The sequence below is a fragment of the Sinocyclocheilus anshuiensis genome, unplaced genomic scaffold (genome assembly GCF_001515605.1).
Source record: "Sinocyclocheilus anshuiensis isolate Anshui unplaced genomic scaffold, SAMN03320099.WGS_v1.1 scaffold75, whole genome shotgun sequence".
Classification (NCBI taxonomy): domain Eukaryota; kingdom Metazoa; phylum Chordata; class Actinopteri; order Cypriniformes; family Cyprinidae; genus Sinocyclocheilus; species Sinocyclocheilus anshuiensis.
The window spans coordinates 794642-813658 of record NW_015549634.1 but is presented as its reverse complement, the minus strand read 5'-3'; the positions used below and the strand labels follow the sequence as shown (position 1 = coordinate 813658).

General features: G+C 37.0%; 1 protein-coding gene across 1 annotated transcript in view; it reads left to right on the top strand.

The window, feature by feature from the left end:
- LOC107659651 (A disintegrin and metalloproteinase with thrombospondin motifs 14-like) overlaps positions 1 to 19017 on the top strand; it is a 70603-nt gene that overhangs the window by 8937 nt on the left and 42649 nt on the right. Inside the window, exons 3-4 of the mRNA XM_016448663.1 lie at positions 1063 to 1429; positions 15129 to 15285. Coding sequence (XP_016304149.1) covers positions 1063 to 1429; positions 15129 to 15285 — 524 coding nt within the window. The remainder of the gene's footprint in view (positions 1 to 1062; positions 1430 to 15128; positions 15286 to 19017) is intronic.

Here is a 19017-nt window from a genome sequence, read left to right as displayed (position 1 = left end):
ATATATATATAGGCTACATAGGCCTACATACAAATATTGCATTTCAAAATCTGTGACGTGGAACGCAGTGCATAAGTCATATGGACTGTTTTGACGACTGCTTTTATGGAAACTAAGGGTGCATAAATGATGACAGAATTTTCGTTTTTAGTTGAACTATCCCTTTAAATGACTTTTTCAAATTTAGCCTTTTTTTCCACCAGTGTGTTTTTAAAGTATAAATGCGTGAACGTGTCTAACAAAAGCGCCACAGAGACTTTCCAATGCATTGAACTTCTTTTAACCATTGCATTCCCTCTGATTAAAAGCACGTTTAACCATTTATGACCCATTTTTCCACGTGTGGAGCTTCAGGCGGTCTCCTCTTCCTTCCCTCTGCTCGAGCTGTCGTCATGAGCTCTCAGTGATGGGTTGTCCCATCTGAGTCCAGTCCACTTCAGTCCATCAGAACTCTGCAGAAACTCTCGGTGTCCGTCAGTCTGGAGTTTGAGAGACGCTCGCAATGCTCCGCAGTTCCGCGCAACTTTCTGCAACACACCGTTCCTCATGAACCGCGTCCAGGAGGAAAGTTTCCAGTGTACTTCCAGAAGAAAAGTCTCGTGCATTGGCTCTCACCGCCACAGCTATGGATTATATTTATCTATTCATGTACTGTACGATAAACCTCTTATTTATGGACTATAGACATGCTGCAAAATCTCATGGTAAGAGAAGCTGGTTTGTATGAGTTTATCTTTGTTTTTAGTGTGAACAGTAAATACTTCACGAACTTTTAGCAAGAAAGAACGGGTTAAAAACACTCCAATAGAATTAACTCGAGATCAAGTCGCCAAAATTGTTTCTGCTGCAAATAGGCTACTGAGTGAATGCGAATTTTTGCATGCATGTCCATTCATATGTCTATGAACAGTTAACTTCATAAGTTTTAATATTCATACTTTAATACATAAATATTATAAAAAGTAATAATTATTGTGCATGCATATTGCATTATATATATTGCATATTGCATTATATACATATGGCCTTATATAGCTTATATATTTATGTATATATATACAGTATATATATTGAATTCGGTCTGATTGTCCCGTTCAGCACTGACGCTCGCGGCCGGTTCGTTTCTCACGTGCTTTCCGCGAGAGCATCACCAACCGGCCGGAAACGGGTCCCTCGCGACGCCCCCGTTACGCCTCACACCACGGCCCTGAATGGGCAACAGCTGTTTTTCAACGTCACTGTGTTTGGAAAAGAGCTGCACTTGCGCTTGAGGGCCAACAGGAGACTCGTGGCCCCTGGAGCTTTTGTTCAGTGGCAGGAGGATTTTGAGGAACAGGCCAAAGAGCGGATGCTGGGAGACTGCATGTTTACCGGGGATGTAAAGGACATGCCGAGGGCCTCAGTGGCCATCAGTAACTGTGATGGACTGGTGAGTAACAGCTCACACTGGCTGTGTCTCAAAACCCAGTGAGATGTCAACCTTGGCCATCATAAGTGTGTGCAGCTTTGTCAAAAAATGGTGCATTCTCAACAATCGGTGAAATGCAAACCTAGAGTGCATTTAGTGCATAAATAGATGTGCACCAAGTGAATAGAATCAATCAATCAATCAATCACCCACCATACTGCCCCAGTTGAAATGTTATGTTTAAATACACAAATCATGCAACATTTAAATTAAATATGCACTAATTTGCATATCTAATTAGCAAATCTTAACATTTTAAGCCTGGTTCAAAATTTTTGTTTTATTCTGTTGACATATTAGGGCTCAAGGTTTTTTACAGAGGGGATTTTGTATTTCCCTTTTATCACCCCATAAATAGTCAATAGCCAGGATAAATATATCTTTACCATGTTTTTAGAAGTAAAATGTTACATAAACCAGGTCAAATGAAATATGAACAAACCCACAGTAAAAACCTTCAGGATATAAACAGGAATAAAACCCTATATTTTAGTGTATGTAAGTGCTGCTGAAGTGGAGAAAAAAACTTTTAAAGATTTGTATTGTAATTGAAATCTACAGACATGAATAGATAAATGCATTAAAATAAACACTTAAGAGTGCATTTTGGGTCTATATATATTCCTCTAGTCTGAAACATATTACGAAAAGACAAATAGCCCAATATCTCAAAATTGACCAGTGCATGAAAAAACTGTCTTGCCTTAATTTTTGGCCACCATAGAAGCATAGTAGCTTTTTTTGTCCATCATAGCTGCTCTCCAAACATAAGACAGAGTTTTTGGGCATGCACAGCATAGGAGGGCTTCAAATTTGTAAAGTGTTTTGGGGCATCAAATGCTTTGAAGTGCTGCTCATATTGCATGAAGATGCCAGGTTTGCAGCTCACCGGGTTTCGGGATGCAGCCAGCGTTGCATCCATTATAATGACACAAACTGTTGTATTAATCTGAGTTTACTGATTATCCACTTCCCCTCTGGACATGTTCAACTGTCAAATGGCTGTAGATTCTTACGTAATATTCACATGCCCACCAGCTCTGACCATACTTTCACTTGTCCTTATTTCACTTAAGTCCTTATCCAGGGGTCGCAGTACACAAATTTACCCAGAGTATGACAGGATTCATTAATTTGGCAGCTGAAACATAATCAGGGCTGTGCAACAGTCAACATTCTGTCCTAACTAGAACAAGAAGAGTTCTGCCTTGTTTTGTTCTCTTATGGAAACTCAAGGATTTGTTCAGGTCACACACTCAAACCGTCCTAAATCTTCCTAAAACACGCATGGATTCAGTTGACCCTTCTGACCCTTTAAACCTGAGTAATTAGACCCTTGATAGTGGGCATTCCTCAGTCTCAAATCAAAGCACAGACTGGAAAGCAGCTGCGGGTCTCGCAACTCACTCTTATGTGACGTGTTTGTATATATGGAAACTTGTTTCTACCTCGGAATAAAAAAATTGTGAGATGTAAGCTTTTTTAGAGAAAAAAGTCAGACTTGCGAGATGTAAACTCAGAATTCTGAGGGAAAAAAATCAGTATTCCAAGATATAAACTTAGAATTCTGGAGAATAAGACAGAAGTGCAAGATGTAAACTTAGAATTCCAAGAAAAAAAGTCAGAATTTCAAAATATAAACCCAGAATTCTGGAGACAAAACATCACCATTGCGAGATGTAAACTCAGAATTCAGAGAAAAAAAGTCAGAATTGCAAGATATAAACTCTAAATTGTAAGCTAAAATGTCAGAATTGCGAGAAATAAATCCTCAAATCTGAGTAAAAAAAAAAGTCCGAATTTCATGATGTAACCTCAGAGTTCTGGAGAAAAATGACAGAATTGCGAGATGTAAACTTAGAATTCTGAGGAAAAAAAGTCAAAATTACGAGATGCAAACTCAGAATTCACAGAAAAAAGTCAGAATTGTGAGATAGAAACTTAGAACTGTGAGATAAAATGTCAGAATTGTGAGATATAAACTCTGAATTGTAACTTAAAAAGTCAGAATTGCAAGTTATAAACCCAGAACTGCGAAAAACATCAGAATTACGAGATCTAAACTCAGAAATCTAAGAAAAAAGTAAGAATTTCAAAATATAAACCCATAATTCTGGAGATAAACATCAAAATTGCGAGATGTAAAAGCAGAATTCAGAGAAAAAAAGTCAGAATTGCAAGATATAAACTCTTAATTGTAAGCTAAAATGTCACAATTGCGAGAAATCCTGAATTCAGAGTAAAAAAAAGTCAGAATTTCATGATGTAACCTCAGAGTTCTGGAGAAAAATGACAGAATTGCAAGAATTAGAATTCTGTGGAAAAAAGTCAAAATTACGAGATGCAAACTCAGAATTCAGAGAAAAAAGTCAGAAAGAGTTGTGAGATTTAAACTCAGAACTGTGAGATAAAATGTCAGAATTGTGAGATATAAACTCTGAATTATAACTTAAAAAGTCAGAATTACGAGTTATAAACCCAGAATTCCGAAAAACTCAGAGTTTTTCAAAAGTTCAAACTGTGAAACAAAAATATTTTATTCCATGGCATAAATGAGCTTCCATATGTATATGCATGTGCATTGTTGTTGTGACTGCTTGACACACGCATAGCACTTCTCTGACAGGACGTCTGTGTTGTAGTCTCCACTGTTATTAGTTTAATCAAAGAGCTTTAGGAGGCAGCCAAAATTGCTTTTCTTTTTCAGTGCAACTCAATACTCCCATCAGCAGCAGTGATTTCCGCGAGGGGCAGCACAGAGCGCCTCTGTTTCTCCAGCACGTTTGCGCACACAATGAGATCATTCATTACGGCCACATTGATTACTCGCTTAGGTAATCACTGTCAGGGCCGCGCTGTCTCCTGCGCCGCTGTCCCGGCAGAGCTCTGCGAGAACCGAGCACAACAGCCATTCTGTGCTGTTCAAGAAAATATTGTTAAGGGACGGGAAAATGAAAGTGACAGACTCCAGCTGCTGCTGTCTGGCCTGCAGCAGAAGTGTTTATTTGTGCAGCATTAATGGTTTTGCAAACTGCAATTATCAGTGAGCAAATGCATTTTTGTTTATGATGTGCCTGCTTGAGATATTCAAGATTACTCTGCAAAATAGCTGTTGACAGTCAGTTTAACCTGTGAATCTCAGCAGTGTGAGTGTAGCTGCTATAAGAAGCATGACAATGCATTTAGAATAACAGATTTGAAATGTGTGTTAAAATGAGGCTTAGTATGCTATACTATTTCTACAGTATGCCTTGCATAGTATGCACATTTTTATACCTGCAAAACTTGCAATATTTGTCTTTATGTGCATATGCAGCAGTCTATTGAAACTGTATCCCATAATGCAAAGCACTTTACATAATTAATGAACTGGAAGTTGCATTAAAACTGTGATCTTTGTTATATTTTAACAATTTAGATTTGCTGACATTTTTAAGCCAGAAATGCATTTGAACTATTTGTAATGAAATAAATGGAATCAAACAAGCACACATAATAAGGTCGTGTGACAATGTAGCATACTTGCACGGTAAGCAGTACACTAGTATTTCATTCTAAATTTAGCACAGGCTTTTTTGATTATAGTGCATCAGCAAAGTTTGAAACTCTTAATTTGTTTCATTGATTAACAAGGTGGTGATATTTAGCAATTTCATCCTAAAAAGACTCGATTACATTCAGTTCCTGCAAATCATGTTTCTATTGATGAGAAACCCAACAAAATGAGAGTTTCCTCATTCTTTATTGGACCTTAAACCTTCAGAGACCCACTGTGGGAAGATTGCAGAAATTAAAATGACTGAATACAACCAGTTGTTTACTAAACTCAGCATCTTGTACTCTGAAATGTGTCAGTTTTGGCACACAGTGTGCTCACTGCATATTGACACCATTGCAACAACTGATCTAAACAAGGATGAAATATAATTATAGTCTCATTTAGCAGCTGCAATGGTAATGTCAAGCTGTTTGTGAGTTGCACTTGCATTGAGACCCCAATACAGGAGGTAAACGAACCACCCGCGCACCACAGTAATGAAGACTTAAGGACAGAAGCACTTCTGATGAATATGTAAACAGACAACATTTATGGTGGCATTGAATCTCTGAAGCGTACCAGACATGATCATAAAAGCTGAAACTCTGACAGACTCATGTGTGAGGTGGTCCAAATGTCTCTCTGAAGTCTTTCTCACACATCTTGTGTCTGCAGCATGCAAGCAACACATATTTATTTCAGATTGTGTTAGCAGCACTGCAAGTAGAGCGAAGTGCGAAATTCAGTAGAAGATATGGTGAAAAGCAAACTTCTGCAATATAGGCTTGTATGATGCAACATAAAATAATGCGTTGCCGATAGAGTTTCCTTCAAATGTGTGTGCGATTCAAACAGGTCAACAATTTAACTAACTTTAACTAACTTGCTCAGTAAGATTCTCTTCTGTTGCTTCACCATGTCAGTAGTTGAACTGAAAGAGAAAACAGATTAAAATGCATGCTAATGCACACTATATCGACAAAGCTGAGAATGCAACGTTATGCTATTGTTGCTTTATGACTTGCAGTCTGACATGTTTCAGAATGCAGCAACACGAAATCAATGTCGCATAGCTAGATGCATTTAGGTTTCACATGGTTTTCTGTATATTTTAGGCCTTACATTGCAAATGCAAGATGCATTAAATTACATCTGATTAAAGAAAAATGCCACCTTAGTTGCAAACATAAAATCTGGTTGTTTCTGACATTCTGTGCATGGATAACCGCTCTATGGCTCACATGTGAGGTGGTCCAAACGTCTCTCTGAAGTCAGCATGCAAATGATGCATATTCATTTCAGACCATGCATGTAGAGTTTTGGTTCTGAGGCTATTCATACTGCACACTGCATGCTAAATTCAGCAGAATTTATATAGGCTTGTATAAAGCAACATAATGCATTGCTGTGGCAGTAACAGGCTGGCAGAAAGACACTGTAATGCTTTTGTTGCTTTATGACTTGCAGTCTGACATTTCAGTATGCACCGACACAAAATTGTTGTCGCAAAGCTAGATGCATTTGTATTTCACATACTTTTCTGTATATATTAGGCCTCAAATGCAAGATACATGAAAATGCTTCTGATTAAAGAATAACGTCCACAGTTACGTCAAAGAATAATGAGTTGCAAACATAAAATGTGGTTGTTTATGATGTTTTGTGAATGGATAACCGCTCTATGGCACTCACATGTAACTTTATCACACATCTCCCATCTGCAGCATTCAAATGATGCATATTTATGTCAGTTAGTAGCACTGCATGTAGAGTTTTGGTGCTGAGGCTACTTGTACTGTGCACTGCATGCTAAATTCAGAAGAAAGTACTGTTAAAAGCACTGTAGGCCAATTTATGGCAACCTTTTGCAATACAAGCTTGTTTGAAGCAGTATTAACGCGTTGCTGTGGCAGTAACTGCGGTCTGTTTCAGGCCTTGCATTGCAAATGCAATTGTTTCTGATTGTTTCTGACAACTGCACTGCGTGACATGTTAACAAGCCAATATCGATCCGCTCGGTTGCTCTTATCCACAGTCTGTCAAACCCAACCTCATTCTAGCTGACTGTACAGGATCCAGTGAATATGACAATATTGATAGAGCGCATCGATTGACACAAAAAGCCCATACATTAGAGCTCTTATGCAATGCAGAGGATGTCATTTGAAAGATCTGCTTTATCTGCCTCCAACCAGCGAGTTATCGGACACACAGTCGCTGATGGAGGTCCATGTGCTCCTAAACGCACCCTGCAGAAATGCACAGACAGCTGCTCTCAGCTGTGATAACTGTAATCGCTGCTGTAATGCGGCGCATTTGAAAGCACATCCTCAAGGTTTTATGAATAGCAGGGTGTCTCCTTCAAACCTATGAGGTCATTGGTATGGCACGGATCAGGCGGGAGAGGAAGCACGCCAGTCACGGTAAAGACAGATCAGCTGCCGAGCATGTGATTGAGAGCGCGCCAACATCAACACCGGCACGTCTTGGCTTGCAGGGTCTGCGTGTCGAAGAGCGTCCCCCACCCTACAAACTGCAGGCTGCAGATTCATACGGTTCACTGAATAAATCAACATGCAGACAGTAATGAATGCTCACCCAAATGCACAGAGCGTGCATGTTTTAAAAGTTTCCTGTGCATGTGTGTAACACCAAATGTGACAGCTGTCAGTTGAGCCGTCGCCTGAATCTCTGGACTATTTCCATGTCTAACTTTAGCTTGTCTCCATGGTAAACCCACAGCAAATCCAGTTTAGGATATGCGTGGCGATATGGAATGCTGTGAAAGCGTATCTGTTCTATCTCTGCGTCCAAGATCTTTGCGGTTGCTAGATTCATTCGGACCTCCCTGAATTCTGGGAAATCTGGACGTGCCGTCACTAGCTTGCACTTATGTTTACACGGTCCTCACAGAAGCGAGATGTCTTGTTTTTAAAATTCAGCACTGACAAGAAGGAGCCAGCCTTCATTATCTTGCATTTCTGATGAAAGGTTATTTATTTACAGTAAACCATACAAGGCTCCAGACAAAAGAGAAAAAAAAAATTAATAAAAATGTAGAATATTTAAAAATATATATAAAATATAACAAAAGAGAAACAATTAAATAAAATTTATATATATAGTCAGACTACACGTTGCTTCCCGACCATTCATCGCGTGCCGTCTTTAACGACGCGCGTGATGTCATCGAGAAGGCGGAACTAGCGACCGACTTCCGAGAACAAGAGTGTAAACATTGCTGAAGCGCTTCCGCTTTGGTCAACGTCACCAATGTGACGGAACTCATCGTGGACGATGGAAAAAAAATCAAACATGCTAGTCTTTCTGTCGTGATGTCATGAAGCATCGCAGACGCAGAATTGTCGTCAACTATGACACACTACACGAGCTGACACGATGGAATCTTGCGTCCCGACGCCCATTGTCGTTTACGAATCCCCACGACACCCTACGTCAAGCAAATCGTGGCAAAACTGGGCTAAAATCGTGTAGTCTGAACCAGGCATTAGTGAGGGAGTCTGCTGTGAACTGCTCAGAACTATTCATTGAGTGAATCTGATCAAACAGTTTAGATATGATTCAACCTGCTAACTCACGAGTAAATTCGAAGCTGCTTGTGAACTCTTTTGACTGACTCATTAAAAAATGGTTCATAAGAATGATTTGTTCGTGAATCAGACATTTTGATTTACAGGTCGTCATTTGAACAATCAATCAGTGAACAGACTTGTGTCTAGGGATAAACCACTATTTTAAATTTTGAAATCAGAGGTTCAGAAATGCCTAAAAACTATTCCTAATCTGTTTTTTTTTTTTTTTTTGGTAATTTTATTCTTTATTTGTTGTTTTAATTAATTGTGTTCATTTTTATTCTCTTCTTCCTTAAAATTGTCTTTATATACCACCTGGCTATTGTTGTAAAATTGTAAGTGATTTAATAATAAAGAAGGAAAATGACTCATGAACCTAAGCGTCATAATAACAGTTTCCGGTTCATTTCGAATCGGAAATAACCGAAAAGTGACTCGCGGTTTAGTTCAGGGAGTCAGTTAGGAACTGCTCATAACGATTCACCGAGTGAATCTGATTCAACCCGCTAACTCACGAGCGAACTCTTTCCTGTGTCGTGAATTCTTTTGAATCGGCTCATAAGAATCATTTGTTTGTGAACCAAACACCACAGTTCGCACTGTTTTTGTTTACACGTGGGAAGCTGAAGAAATCTGAAAAAAACACATACAGACAACATTTCTCGACTAACGACGATTAGAAACAGTGGAGCGGTATTATAAGTTATCCGTTGGTCAAGTTGGTAACTAATACTTGCTTTCTGAAAGAGTGTAAACTGGAAAAAGTGGGTTATTCTAACTTGTCTAAGCACAAGTTAGAAAAAAAATCCTGCTAAAAGTGTTACGTTCTTACATTTATGAGTGTGTACTGTAGTGAATGTGGATGTAGCAGCGATGACATAAGGTCTAATTTCGTGAATGAATGTACTGTATGTGCACTGAAAACAGGAGTATTAACCGTATCAAGAAGCGACTATTTGTGTTTCCATCATAGACACGTGACCTGCCGGGAAAACTGATGCACAAGATTTTTTTAAAATTCCAGACCCCAATGGAGTAATTACAAAAATAGCTCAATCAAAAATAAAAATTCTGTCATCGTTTGTTCACCTTGATGTCGTAAGTCATACGGGTTTGGAACGGCATGAGAGTGAGTAAATGATGACAGAAGCTATTCCTGTAAACCGGAGCCCCGTGTGAAGGCTGATATTACACCAGATATGAAGCCTGTTTATTTTGAGGAGTGTAGAGAGCGCTGTGGTGATGTGTAGTTACTCCTGGTGTGTTGATGGATGGGATTACGAAAGATGAAGTCGTGGTGTGAGAGCATTATGTCCGTGTCCGTCAGCGCTTGCTGTGATCTGCGTTAATTAGTGTGAATCTCTCTGCGTGATGTGATGTGATGTTTTCCGTCTGCAATGACAGCTGATGCTGCTCTGTATGCCGGATCACAATATTCCTTTAGAAAGTGTCACGCACGCGCTCCTGTCAATTGACACTGACTACAGGTTCATGCTGGATTTAGAGGGAATGTGCATAATGTTCTGAAAGTTTGGTTACAGCTTTGCAAATATGTGACCCTGGACCACAAAACCAGTCATAAGGGTCAATTTTTTGAAAAAGCTGAATAAATAAGGTTTCCATTGATGTATGGTTTGTTAGGATAGGACGGATAGGAAGGATATTTGGCTGAGATACAACTATTTGAAAATCTGGAATCTGAGGGTGCAAAAAAAAAAAAAAATCTAAATATTGAGAAAATCGCCTTTAAAGTTCTTAGCAATGCATATTACTAATCAAAAATTTAGTTTTTATATATTTATACCGGTAGGAAATTTACAAAATATCTTCATGGAACATGATCTTTACTTATTATCCTAATGATTTTTGGCATAAAAGAAAAATCAATAATTCTGACCCATCTATTGTTGGCCATTGCTACAAAAATATACCTGTGCTACTTATGACTTGTTTTATGCTCCAGGGTCACATATGACACTATAGCTAATTATTACTGATTGATTACTATTAGTGATTTAAATAAACCCCTAACCTTAACATTTTGTCCTTGTATGCAGATTTCAAACGTATCATTGTCCGGATGTCACGTCCATGCAAATAAAAATATTGTTAAAGTCTCTTCTGCTCAACACGGCTGCGTTTATTTGATTAAAAATACAGTAAAAAATTGTGAAAAATTATTACAATTTCAAATAACTGTTCTCTATGTGAATATATTGTAAAATGTAATTTATTCCTGTGATCAAAGCTGTATTTTCAGCATCATTACTCCAGTCTTCAGTGTCACATGATCCTTCAGAAATCATTCATATTAGAATGATTGATTGATGCTCAAGAAACTGATTATTATCGATGTTGAAAACAGTTCTGCCAAATATTTTTGTGGAAACTGATATGTTTTATTCTTAAGAATTATTTGATGAATAGAAAGTTGAAAAGACAAGCATTTATTTGAAATATAAGCCTTTTGTAACATTACAAAAACATTTGGTTTTTGACCACTGAAAATGTGTACAATTTAATGATTTATTCCTGGAGCCATATTGAAATTCCAATATCTCTGGAACCGAACAATATAGGGCCTTACAAATGACGATGCCAACAGGGAAGTTTGTTAAGACCCAATATCTAAAAGAGCATTAAGATATCTTTAATATTTTTTGAGTTACAGGCCTGCAAACTTTGGAGAAAAAAACTTGAAAAGTGCTCTTTCCCCATTTTTGAATGGTCACCATTGGCACATAATGCAACAAATATTGCCAAAGTCAACATTTTACTAATAGACCTACCACTCTCTGTGTAAAAGTAACATAATGATGCTGCCATCTTTCTGAAGTCATTTTTAACCCCCTGTAATTTGGCTCTGAATCTCAGGTGAAAATTGCCATTTTGACCCCCCTCTACAAAATAGTGGATTACTCAGTAAATATTCATCCATGACATTTAATATTTGGGCTTTCATCACTATACATGTTTATCTTTCTTTAGAAAAATATTAGCAAATTCAAAAATTTGAGCCGGGGACCTCTGGTTGAGTTGACACGGAATGACCCAAATGTCTTTACTGTCACTTTGATCAATTTAATGCACCCTTGCTGAATAAAAGTATTAATATCTTTCAAAAATATATATAGAAACATATTATTGTCCAAATGCTTGGCTTTCAGTATTGTTTACTTCAAACAGAAGGCCGAGCTCCTGACTACAAATTATAGGTTGACAAACAATCTCCCTCAAATTGCATGTTTTGCTGTGGTGTGACAATAAAGAAGGATTTGGGGTTTTTCTCACCACTGGACGCTTGCCTTTTCTTTGTCTTTTTGTTTGTCGAGCAGTTTTTGGAAAAACCAGTTCTGTTTTACAGTATTGCACCTTCTTCTTCAGTAAGTCACGTCTCTGAGAAACGGATTCAGATCCCCCAGATATAGTGTTTTGTCTATAAATAACAAGTGTTGGTCATTTATTTCACAGTATTTGCATTGCTGTTTTCATTGTGCTTGCAAGATACTCCTCGGGTTTGTTTTAAACTCTAATTATCACGTTTTTGCAATTAATTCAGCTGAAAACACTTTACTTACACGCTCCATTTAAACTTTATATTGCGGATAATTTCAGTCTTTGACGTGCATCTATTTCTGGTTGTTGTACACATTATACTTTTTAAGAAACTTCCTTTTTAAGAAACCTCCCTTTGACTCACAATGACAGAATTCTTTCAGAATGCGACAGTGATGATGAAATATTTGAATACTCAATTCCAATTGGTCTGTTTTTTTTACCTCCATTTGCATACTGAATTGTTATTAATTGTTTCATTTTTGCTCCAATTTGATCTTCTTTAGCTGTTTTTACACTTTTAGACAGTGTTGTGGAGAAAAAGCTCTTAATAGCATTTAATTCCTACATTTACACAAAACCTGCTGTTTGCAAACATATATTTAAATCTAAGGTGTCTTTACAAAACCAAGTTAAGGCTGCTCTGTGCCTGCTCAAAATTCAGTGTAAAGGCACAATGCTGCATAAAAGCTAGACTAAATTAAGCCTGCTTAGACCCACATCAGCAACCTGTTGAGAAAATGCATTTATGCCACCTCTGAGCAACATTAAACAGTATAAATTCCACTTCAGAAGTGCTTCTGTGCTGCCTTTGCAGTGTAAATTAGCTCAATTTACTATCTAACTCCTAAATGCATGTTCATGTACCCGAAGACTGACTGTCAGAGTTAAACCTGTTCCTTCAGAGCGTAATTTTTACTCAGCCGTTTTGCTCATGTGTGATTCTTCTAGCTTGCATGTGTGAAATGCTCGCGGCTGTATGGGGCTGGACGGTATAGTATGGTATGTATGGTATGGTCTCGCTATATTATAAATATCCAGCTTCAAAGACAGTGGAGCTGATATGTGGAATTTAGTGTATATTCGTGCTTAAAGAGGTGTCAAGTTTGCTTTTTCAGTCATATTGTCAAGAAGGACTCGGTCACATAGGTGCACAGGAGATGGAAAATGATGGACAAGTGGTGACCTCAAAATCTGAACTTGAACTTGTGAGATTCTGCATGCCTTAACTAGATATTTTCATGTTCTGAAGTAAATTTAAGTGATGTTTTTTCATGCAAAACTCACTGCTGTGGTTTTCAGGATGCTTGCCAGGGTGTTTTGGGTGATCGTTTACTGTCTGGTTTGAAAAGAGTCCTTCATCTTTCACTCTTTTTTGAGAATCTTATGTGTAAGTTGACATTTGACTAAATCCCACATCCTTCAACCAAATCCGAATGCTTTGCTGATGTCAAATCCCACAGAACTTGGCTTGAGTCCGCTGTTCCTCTGGAGAAAGAGCCGTAACAGCAGCAAAGATTACAATAATTAAAAATAATGACCGTTTGGGCTTTGTGTTTCCTGGCCTTCATTATGGCCCACATACGGTCTTTGTGTTCCAGATGAAAGTGCTTCCTTCTGCCTTTGTTCAGGTGAGAGCTCCATCCACTGAGCAAACATCTGTCCAAACACATGAATTCAATTTCCACTCCATGAGAGCTGCGTGAGCCGCAGAAGAAGAGCTTTAGCCTCGGCTCTTGGCATTTTCTGACTTCTGAACAATTTCAACCCCCTTCTAACACCTATTTAATTTAATTTATGCATTTAGCAGACACTTTTATCCAAAGCAACTTACAGTGCATTCAGGCTATACATTTTTTATCAGTATTTGTGTTCCAGGGGAATCGAACCCACGACCTTTTGCGCTGCTAACGCAATGCTCTACCACTGAGCCACAGGAGCTCGTCATATACCTATCATCGAGCATCTTTCGTTCTCTGCTGACGTTAAGCTTATATACAAATATATAAAGTTTGAAGTCACAGGTAGGAGGAGTTTGTCCTGTTGGTCAAGTGCAGGCTAAACGCAGTCCATTATGGTCTGGATTGCTGAAAGTGTATTTATAGCATTCCTGCAAAAAAAAGCTAGCGGATGCTTTTCTTGTTGCTGTTTCTTGGCCTTTTTTGGCTACGTTCAGCCTGAAATGACAGTTTGATGGTATTTTAAAAACAAAAAGGAAAGGCACTGTACTCGTACAAGTGTTCAGCTGAGTTTTTACCAGAAGTCGTTTTTTGTTACTGGTGTCACTGTTTGTTGGTTTTGGCTTGGTTAGATTTTTTTTGGAACCCCTAACTCGAAACATTTAGCTTTGCATTGTAACTCATTCCTGACCACAATATCTCAATTTATGTGGAGATGTGTAAAATCTTATTGTGAATTTTCTGATTAAGATTGTGATTTTTTTTTTTAAATGTCCAGGTTTTGCTTTGCTTGTTTAATAATAATAAGTGATTTTTGCTTTGCTTATTTAATAATAATAATGTTTTTTACAATATCAATACATTACAATTACAATACTAATCTTAATTTCTTCATTTTAATTTTTCCATATCACGATTTCAGTTTCAATTTTGATTAAAGACGCAGATCTATGATACAACCACCCAGAACACCCTAGCAACCATCCTAAAGACCCTAGCAACCGCTCGGAACACCCTCGTCGTGGTTTGCTCAGGCAAGCAGCGCTTATGTTCTCGTCAGAAACTGTAAAACCAGAGTGTCATATTGGCTTAGTTGATGTGACGGGGCTTTTATTAAAGCGACAGCTGTTTGGATGTTGTTTCTCTGAAGTGAAGGAGTCTTTAACGGTGTCTGTTGTTATTGGGGTTTGTGGTGCCGTAGAAGAACAGTCTAACAGCTCAAATATCAGTCAATGGTTACAGCAGACGCTTCTGCAACATCAGTGCTTTTCTTTCCCATCATTCCCTGTCCTCCGTTTCCTCGCTGAACAATCCCACAGCCTCAGAGAGTGACAGATGGGACGGTAATCATTTCTGTCCTGCTCTCGTTCATAAATTGAGTTAAGACTGTCCTGCTTCCTGACATTGAATCTCAGTGGCTCTTGGTGATTAAACCATGTCAAAGCTAATGCTCATTTAACATGCTTTGTTTCTGATCGTCTGTGTTTGTCTGATGGATCTCTGTGTGGTTTCAGGCAGGCTTGATTCGCACTGATGATGAAGAGTTCTTCATCGAGCCGCTGGAGAAAGGCCAGCAGGAGGTGGAGGTCAAAGGTCGTGTCCATGTGGTCTACCGAAGGTCGGCCATCAAAAGGGACAAGGATCAGAGGCGAGATGACCTCCACAATGAAGGTAAAGCAGAGGTTATGAAAAATCAAATTGCAATTTTTTTTTTAATTTTTTTTTTTTTTATTAAATATTAAAATTGTGATTCTGATTTTTAAAAAGCTCCATGTTTTCTGTGTTTTTACGGCTGCACAATTCGGACAAAAATGTTAATTATAATACAGCAATGTGACTTAATAATAAAAGTAATAGTAATAATAAATAAATAAATAATATAATATAATGAGATAAATAAATAAATAAAAATTTAATGTATTATTATAAATAATAAATAAAAATCAGTATAATAACTATTACTAAATAAAAATAAAAGTATTTAAGAACAAAATTATTAATTATATATTATTAATTATTAATATTAAAAAAATTACTATTACTTTTACTATTATTGTATAATAATTTTAAAATATAAAATAAGATATATAAAGTACTTAAAATACTTCTCAATTAAATTTTCCATATCGTGATTTCCATTTAACCTAACTTAATCGTTTGGCTTAACGATTAAATATGACTTAGACGTATCTGAGAGTTACTGCATGAAGGATGTGACTGTTTATTCTGACCTATACATCAATAACCATTTTTTTCACCGTGTATGATATACATCTTAGCTTAGACTCTGAATTGTGGGCATTTCATCAGTCTGTGTCACATTCTGACATCTTTCCTGACATATGATAAATCTCCTGTGAAAACATGGGAAAAGCCGACTAGGAAGAAGTTGGGGTGATGCGATCTTTATATAGGCGGAGCAAAATTCTTCATCGCTCCGTCTATAGCGCATTGTGATTGGATGTTTACGCTGTCAGTACAGGAGACAAACCAATGGGCCACTGGCTGCTCGCTGTCCTTGCGTAATGGTTTTCGGCAAAAAAAACATTCTGTCGGCCCCTTAAATTCGTCGGCCCACCGGTAAAATGCCCGGTATGCCCGATTACCAATCCAGCCCTGGTCTGAGAGCCTCTCTGTGAATTTAAATGCACATTATTGAAGCGCTGAACTCAAAAGCTGCTGAAGCAGGAACTTTAGAAGCTGTCATGGAATCACTTTTACTGTAAAAGCATCTCGATGGTGCCGTAAATTCTGTTCCACTTCTGCAGAGCATCTGCTTTCACAGGTTACGTCCGGTCCAAAAACTCTGTGAAGCCAATAGAGAAAATCAAAAGATCTTTCACTGGCCTGACAGATCGTGAACCGCATGCCTGGTTATGTTTAGTAAGTTTGTTTGATACCATGGTACAGTGATGCAAATACCATAGTATTTTAATATACTGTATGCACAACCTTTTAAACGTCTGGGGTCTGTACATTTTTTTTTTTTTAAGAGATTTATACTTTATACCAAGTCACGGCTGCATTAAATTGATCAAAAGTGACATTAAAGACTTTTCTAATGTTACAAAAGATCTCCATTTCAAAGAAATACTGTTCTTTTGAGCTTTCTATTCATCTGTGAATCCTGAAAAATAAAATGCATCACGGTTTCCACAAAAATATAGGGCAGCACAACTGTTTTCAAGACTGATAATAATCAGAAATGTTTCTCGAGCATCAAATCAGCATATTAGAATGATTTCTGAAGATCATGTGACACTGAAGACTGGAGTAATGATGCTAAAATTCAGCGCTGCATCACAGGAATAAATTACAGTTTAGCAGATATTCACATAGAAAACAGCTGTTTTGAATTGTACTAATATTTCACAATTTTACAGTATTTTTCATCAATGAAATGCAGCCTTGGTGAGCAGAGGAGACTAATTTCAGCTAATAAAATAAAAAAGGTTTTAATATTGAACGATCACCATATTCATGTGCTGTGCTATAATTCAAAGACTTCCGTGAAACTACCTCCTTAAAAACTTGGTGGTTTGTTCAAAACTTTCAAAAAGATTGTTGCTTCAGCACTTGCACTATTTCTAAACGACACTAAACCGTCACAGAAAGCCTCTGTGCATTAATTATTTAATAAGAATCCATGTCTCACTGTCCCATGGACCTTCATTTGGACAATGATGCAAGTGATATGAAATAGTAGAAGTGGTAGAAAGGTGTCATCTTGTGTTGTTTATCCTGCGATAGATGTTTGCATGTAGGACACGAGTGCTTTATAACAGATTCACACAAGAGCGATGAAGAAACATGGGGAAATACAGAGCGGAACAAGACTTATGAAAGGGTTTGTTAGATGCGAGTTTGGTGATGCCATAATGCAGCCTGAAAGAAGACTAATAATCATAACGTATGGCAAAACCCTTGAAATATCCTGTAGTTTTGCAGCTGTACGGCGCTTTAATGCTCCACACCTGTATCAGAGGAATCCAGAGAGAGAGTAATGATGAAGTCTAGACCGGCCTGCAGCTCGTTCAGCTCTGACGTCTGTGAAATTATGGGGCAACGTCAATGTAAATACCATATGTCTTGAGTTTTATGGAGAGATGTGCCAGAGATCTCTGCATTTCTTCACTATGATATTTACCTCGGCTGTGCCTTTCTTTTGCTGCAATAGAATTTGTACCCGACCTTCTGGTGTCTGAGATTTCTGACCTTCAGTTACGCATTTAGAGGTTTGATTTGATCATTTTTCTTTCTGTCATTCTAGTTTTGGTTCTGCATACTGAATTCTTCATGCAAAATATTAATAAATGTTAAATAAACCTAGTCAGCTGCTGGTTTAAAGGCATAAATATACACAGTGCACACCAGGGGAATTATACTGTAGTTAACTAGAACTAAAAGCATTTAAAAAAAAAGATCACTTTAAATAAATGTTAAATGAAATAAAATTTAACTTTTTTTTTTTACTTTTTTTAATTTAGTTTAACTTGATGTACTAAAATAGCTAAAACTAAAACTGAAAAAAAAATATTAAAGTTGATATAGACATATATTTCAAAAAATAAAAATGACAAAAACAACAAAATGATTACAACTAAAATTGAAATGAAAATGGAAAATATACAAATAAAAACTGATACAAATATATTAATAAAAACTATAATATTATCTCAGTGGAACTAAAATAAGGATACTTATTTAGTCCATACTTGATGGACTAAAGTTTAACTTGATGGACTAAAATAGCTAAAACTAAAACCGAAATAAAATTAATTTTAAAAACCATATTGACATATATATAAAAATAATAAAAATGGCAAAAACACAATTAAATAACTTAAACTTTAACAAAAATGAAAAACATACAAATAAAAACAAATTCAAAATATTTATAAAAACTATAATAGTAGCTCTGTTACACTAAATTAACACTGGTGCACAAAAATATTGGGTAAAATAATCAAATCAATTTTTTATATTTTTAAGGGGAGACACTGCAGGCAAAAGTTTTTTCATGCGCCTGTCAGTTTTGAGATTTTGGGCTTTTTGGCTTTTCATAAAGTGTTTTTTCAGACTAGTGGAAAGAAAACATCCAAAAGACACTGTTAAGTGTTTCTTTTATAGCACTTTATCTATTTGTGTCAATAGATTTCAATTACAATACATATTTTTAAAGGCCGTTTTCTCAAAATGAGTTTTTTCTCATTAATAAAGCCATAAATCTCCACTTCAGTACACACCAAACTTTACATTTTTATCCCTGTCTATATTCTGAAGGTTTTTACATCAGAGGGATTTAATGTTCATATATAATTTGCTTGATTATATACATTTTATTCCCCCCAAAATTATGAAAATATATTGTTTTCTGGCTGTTCAAAGTATTTTCTGAATTAT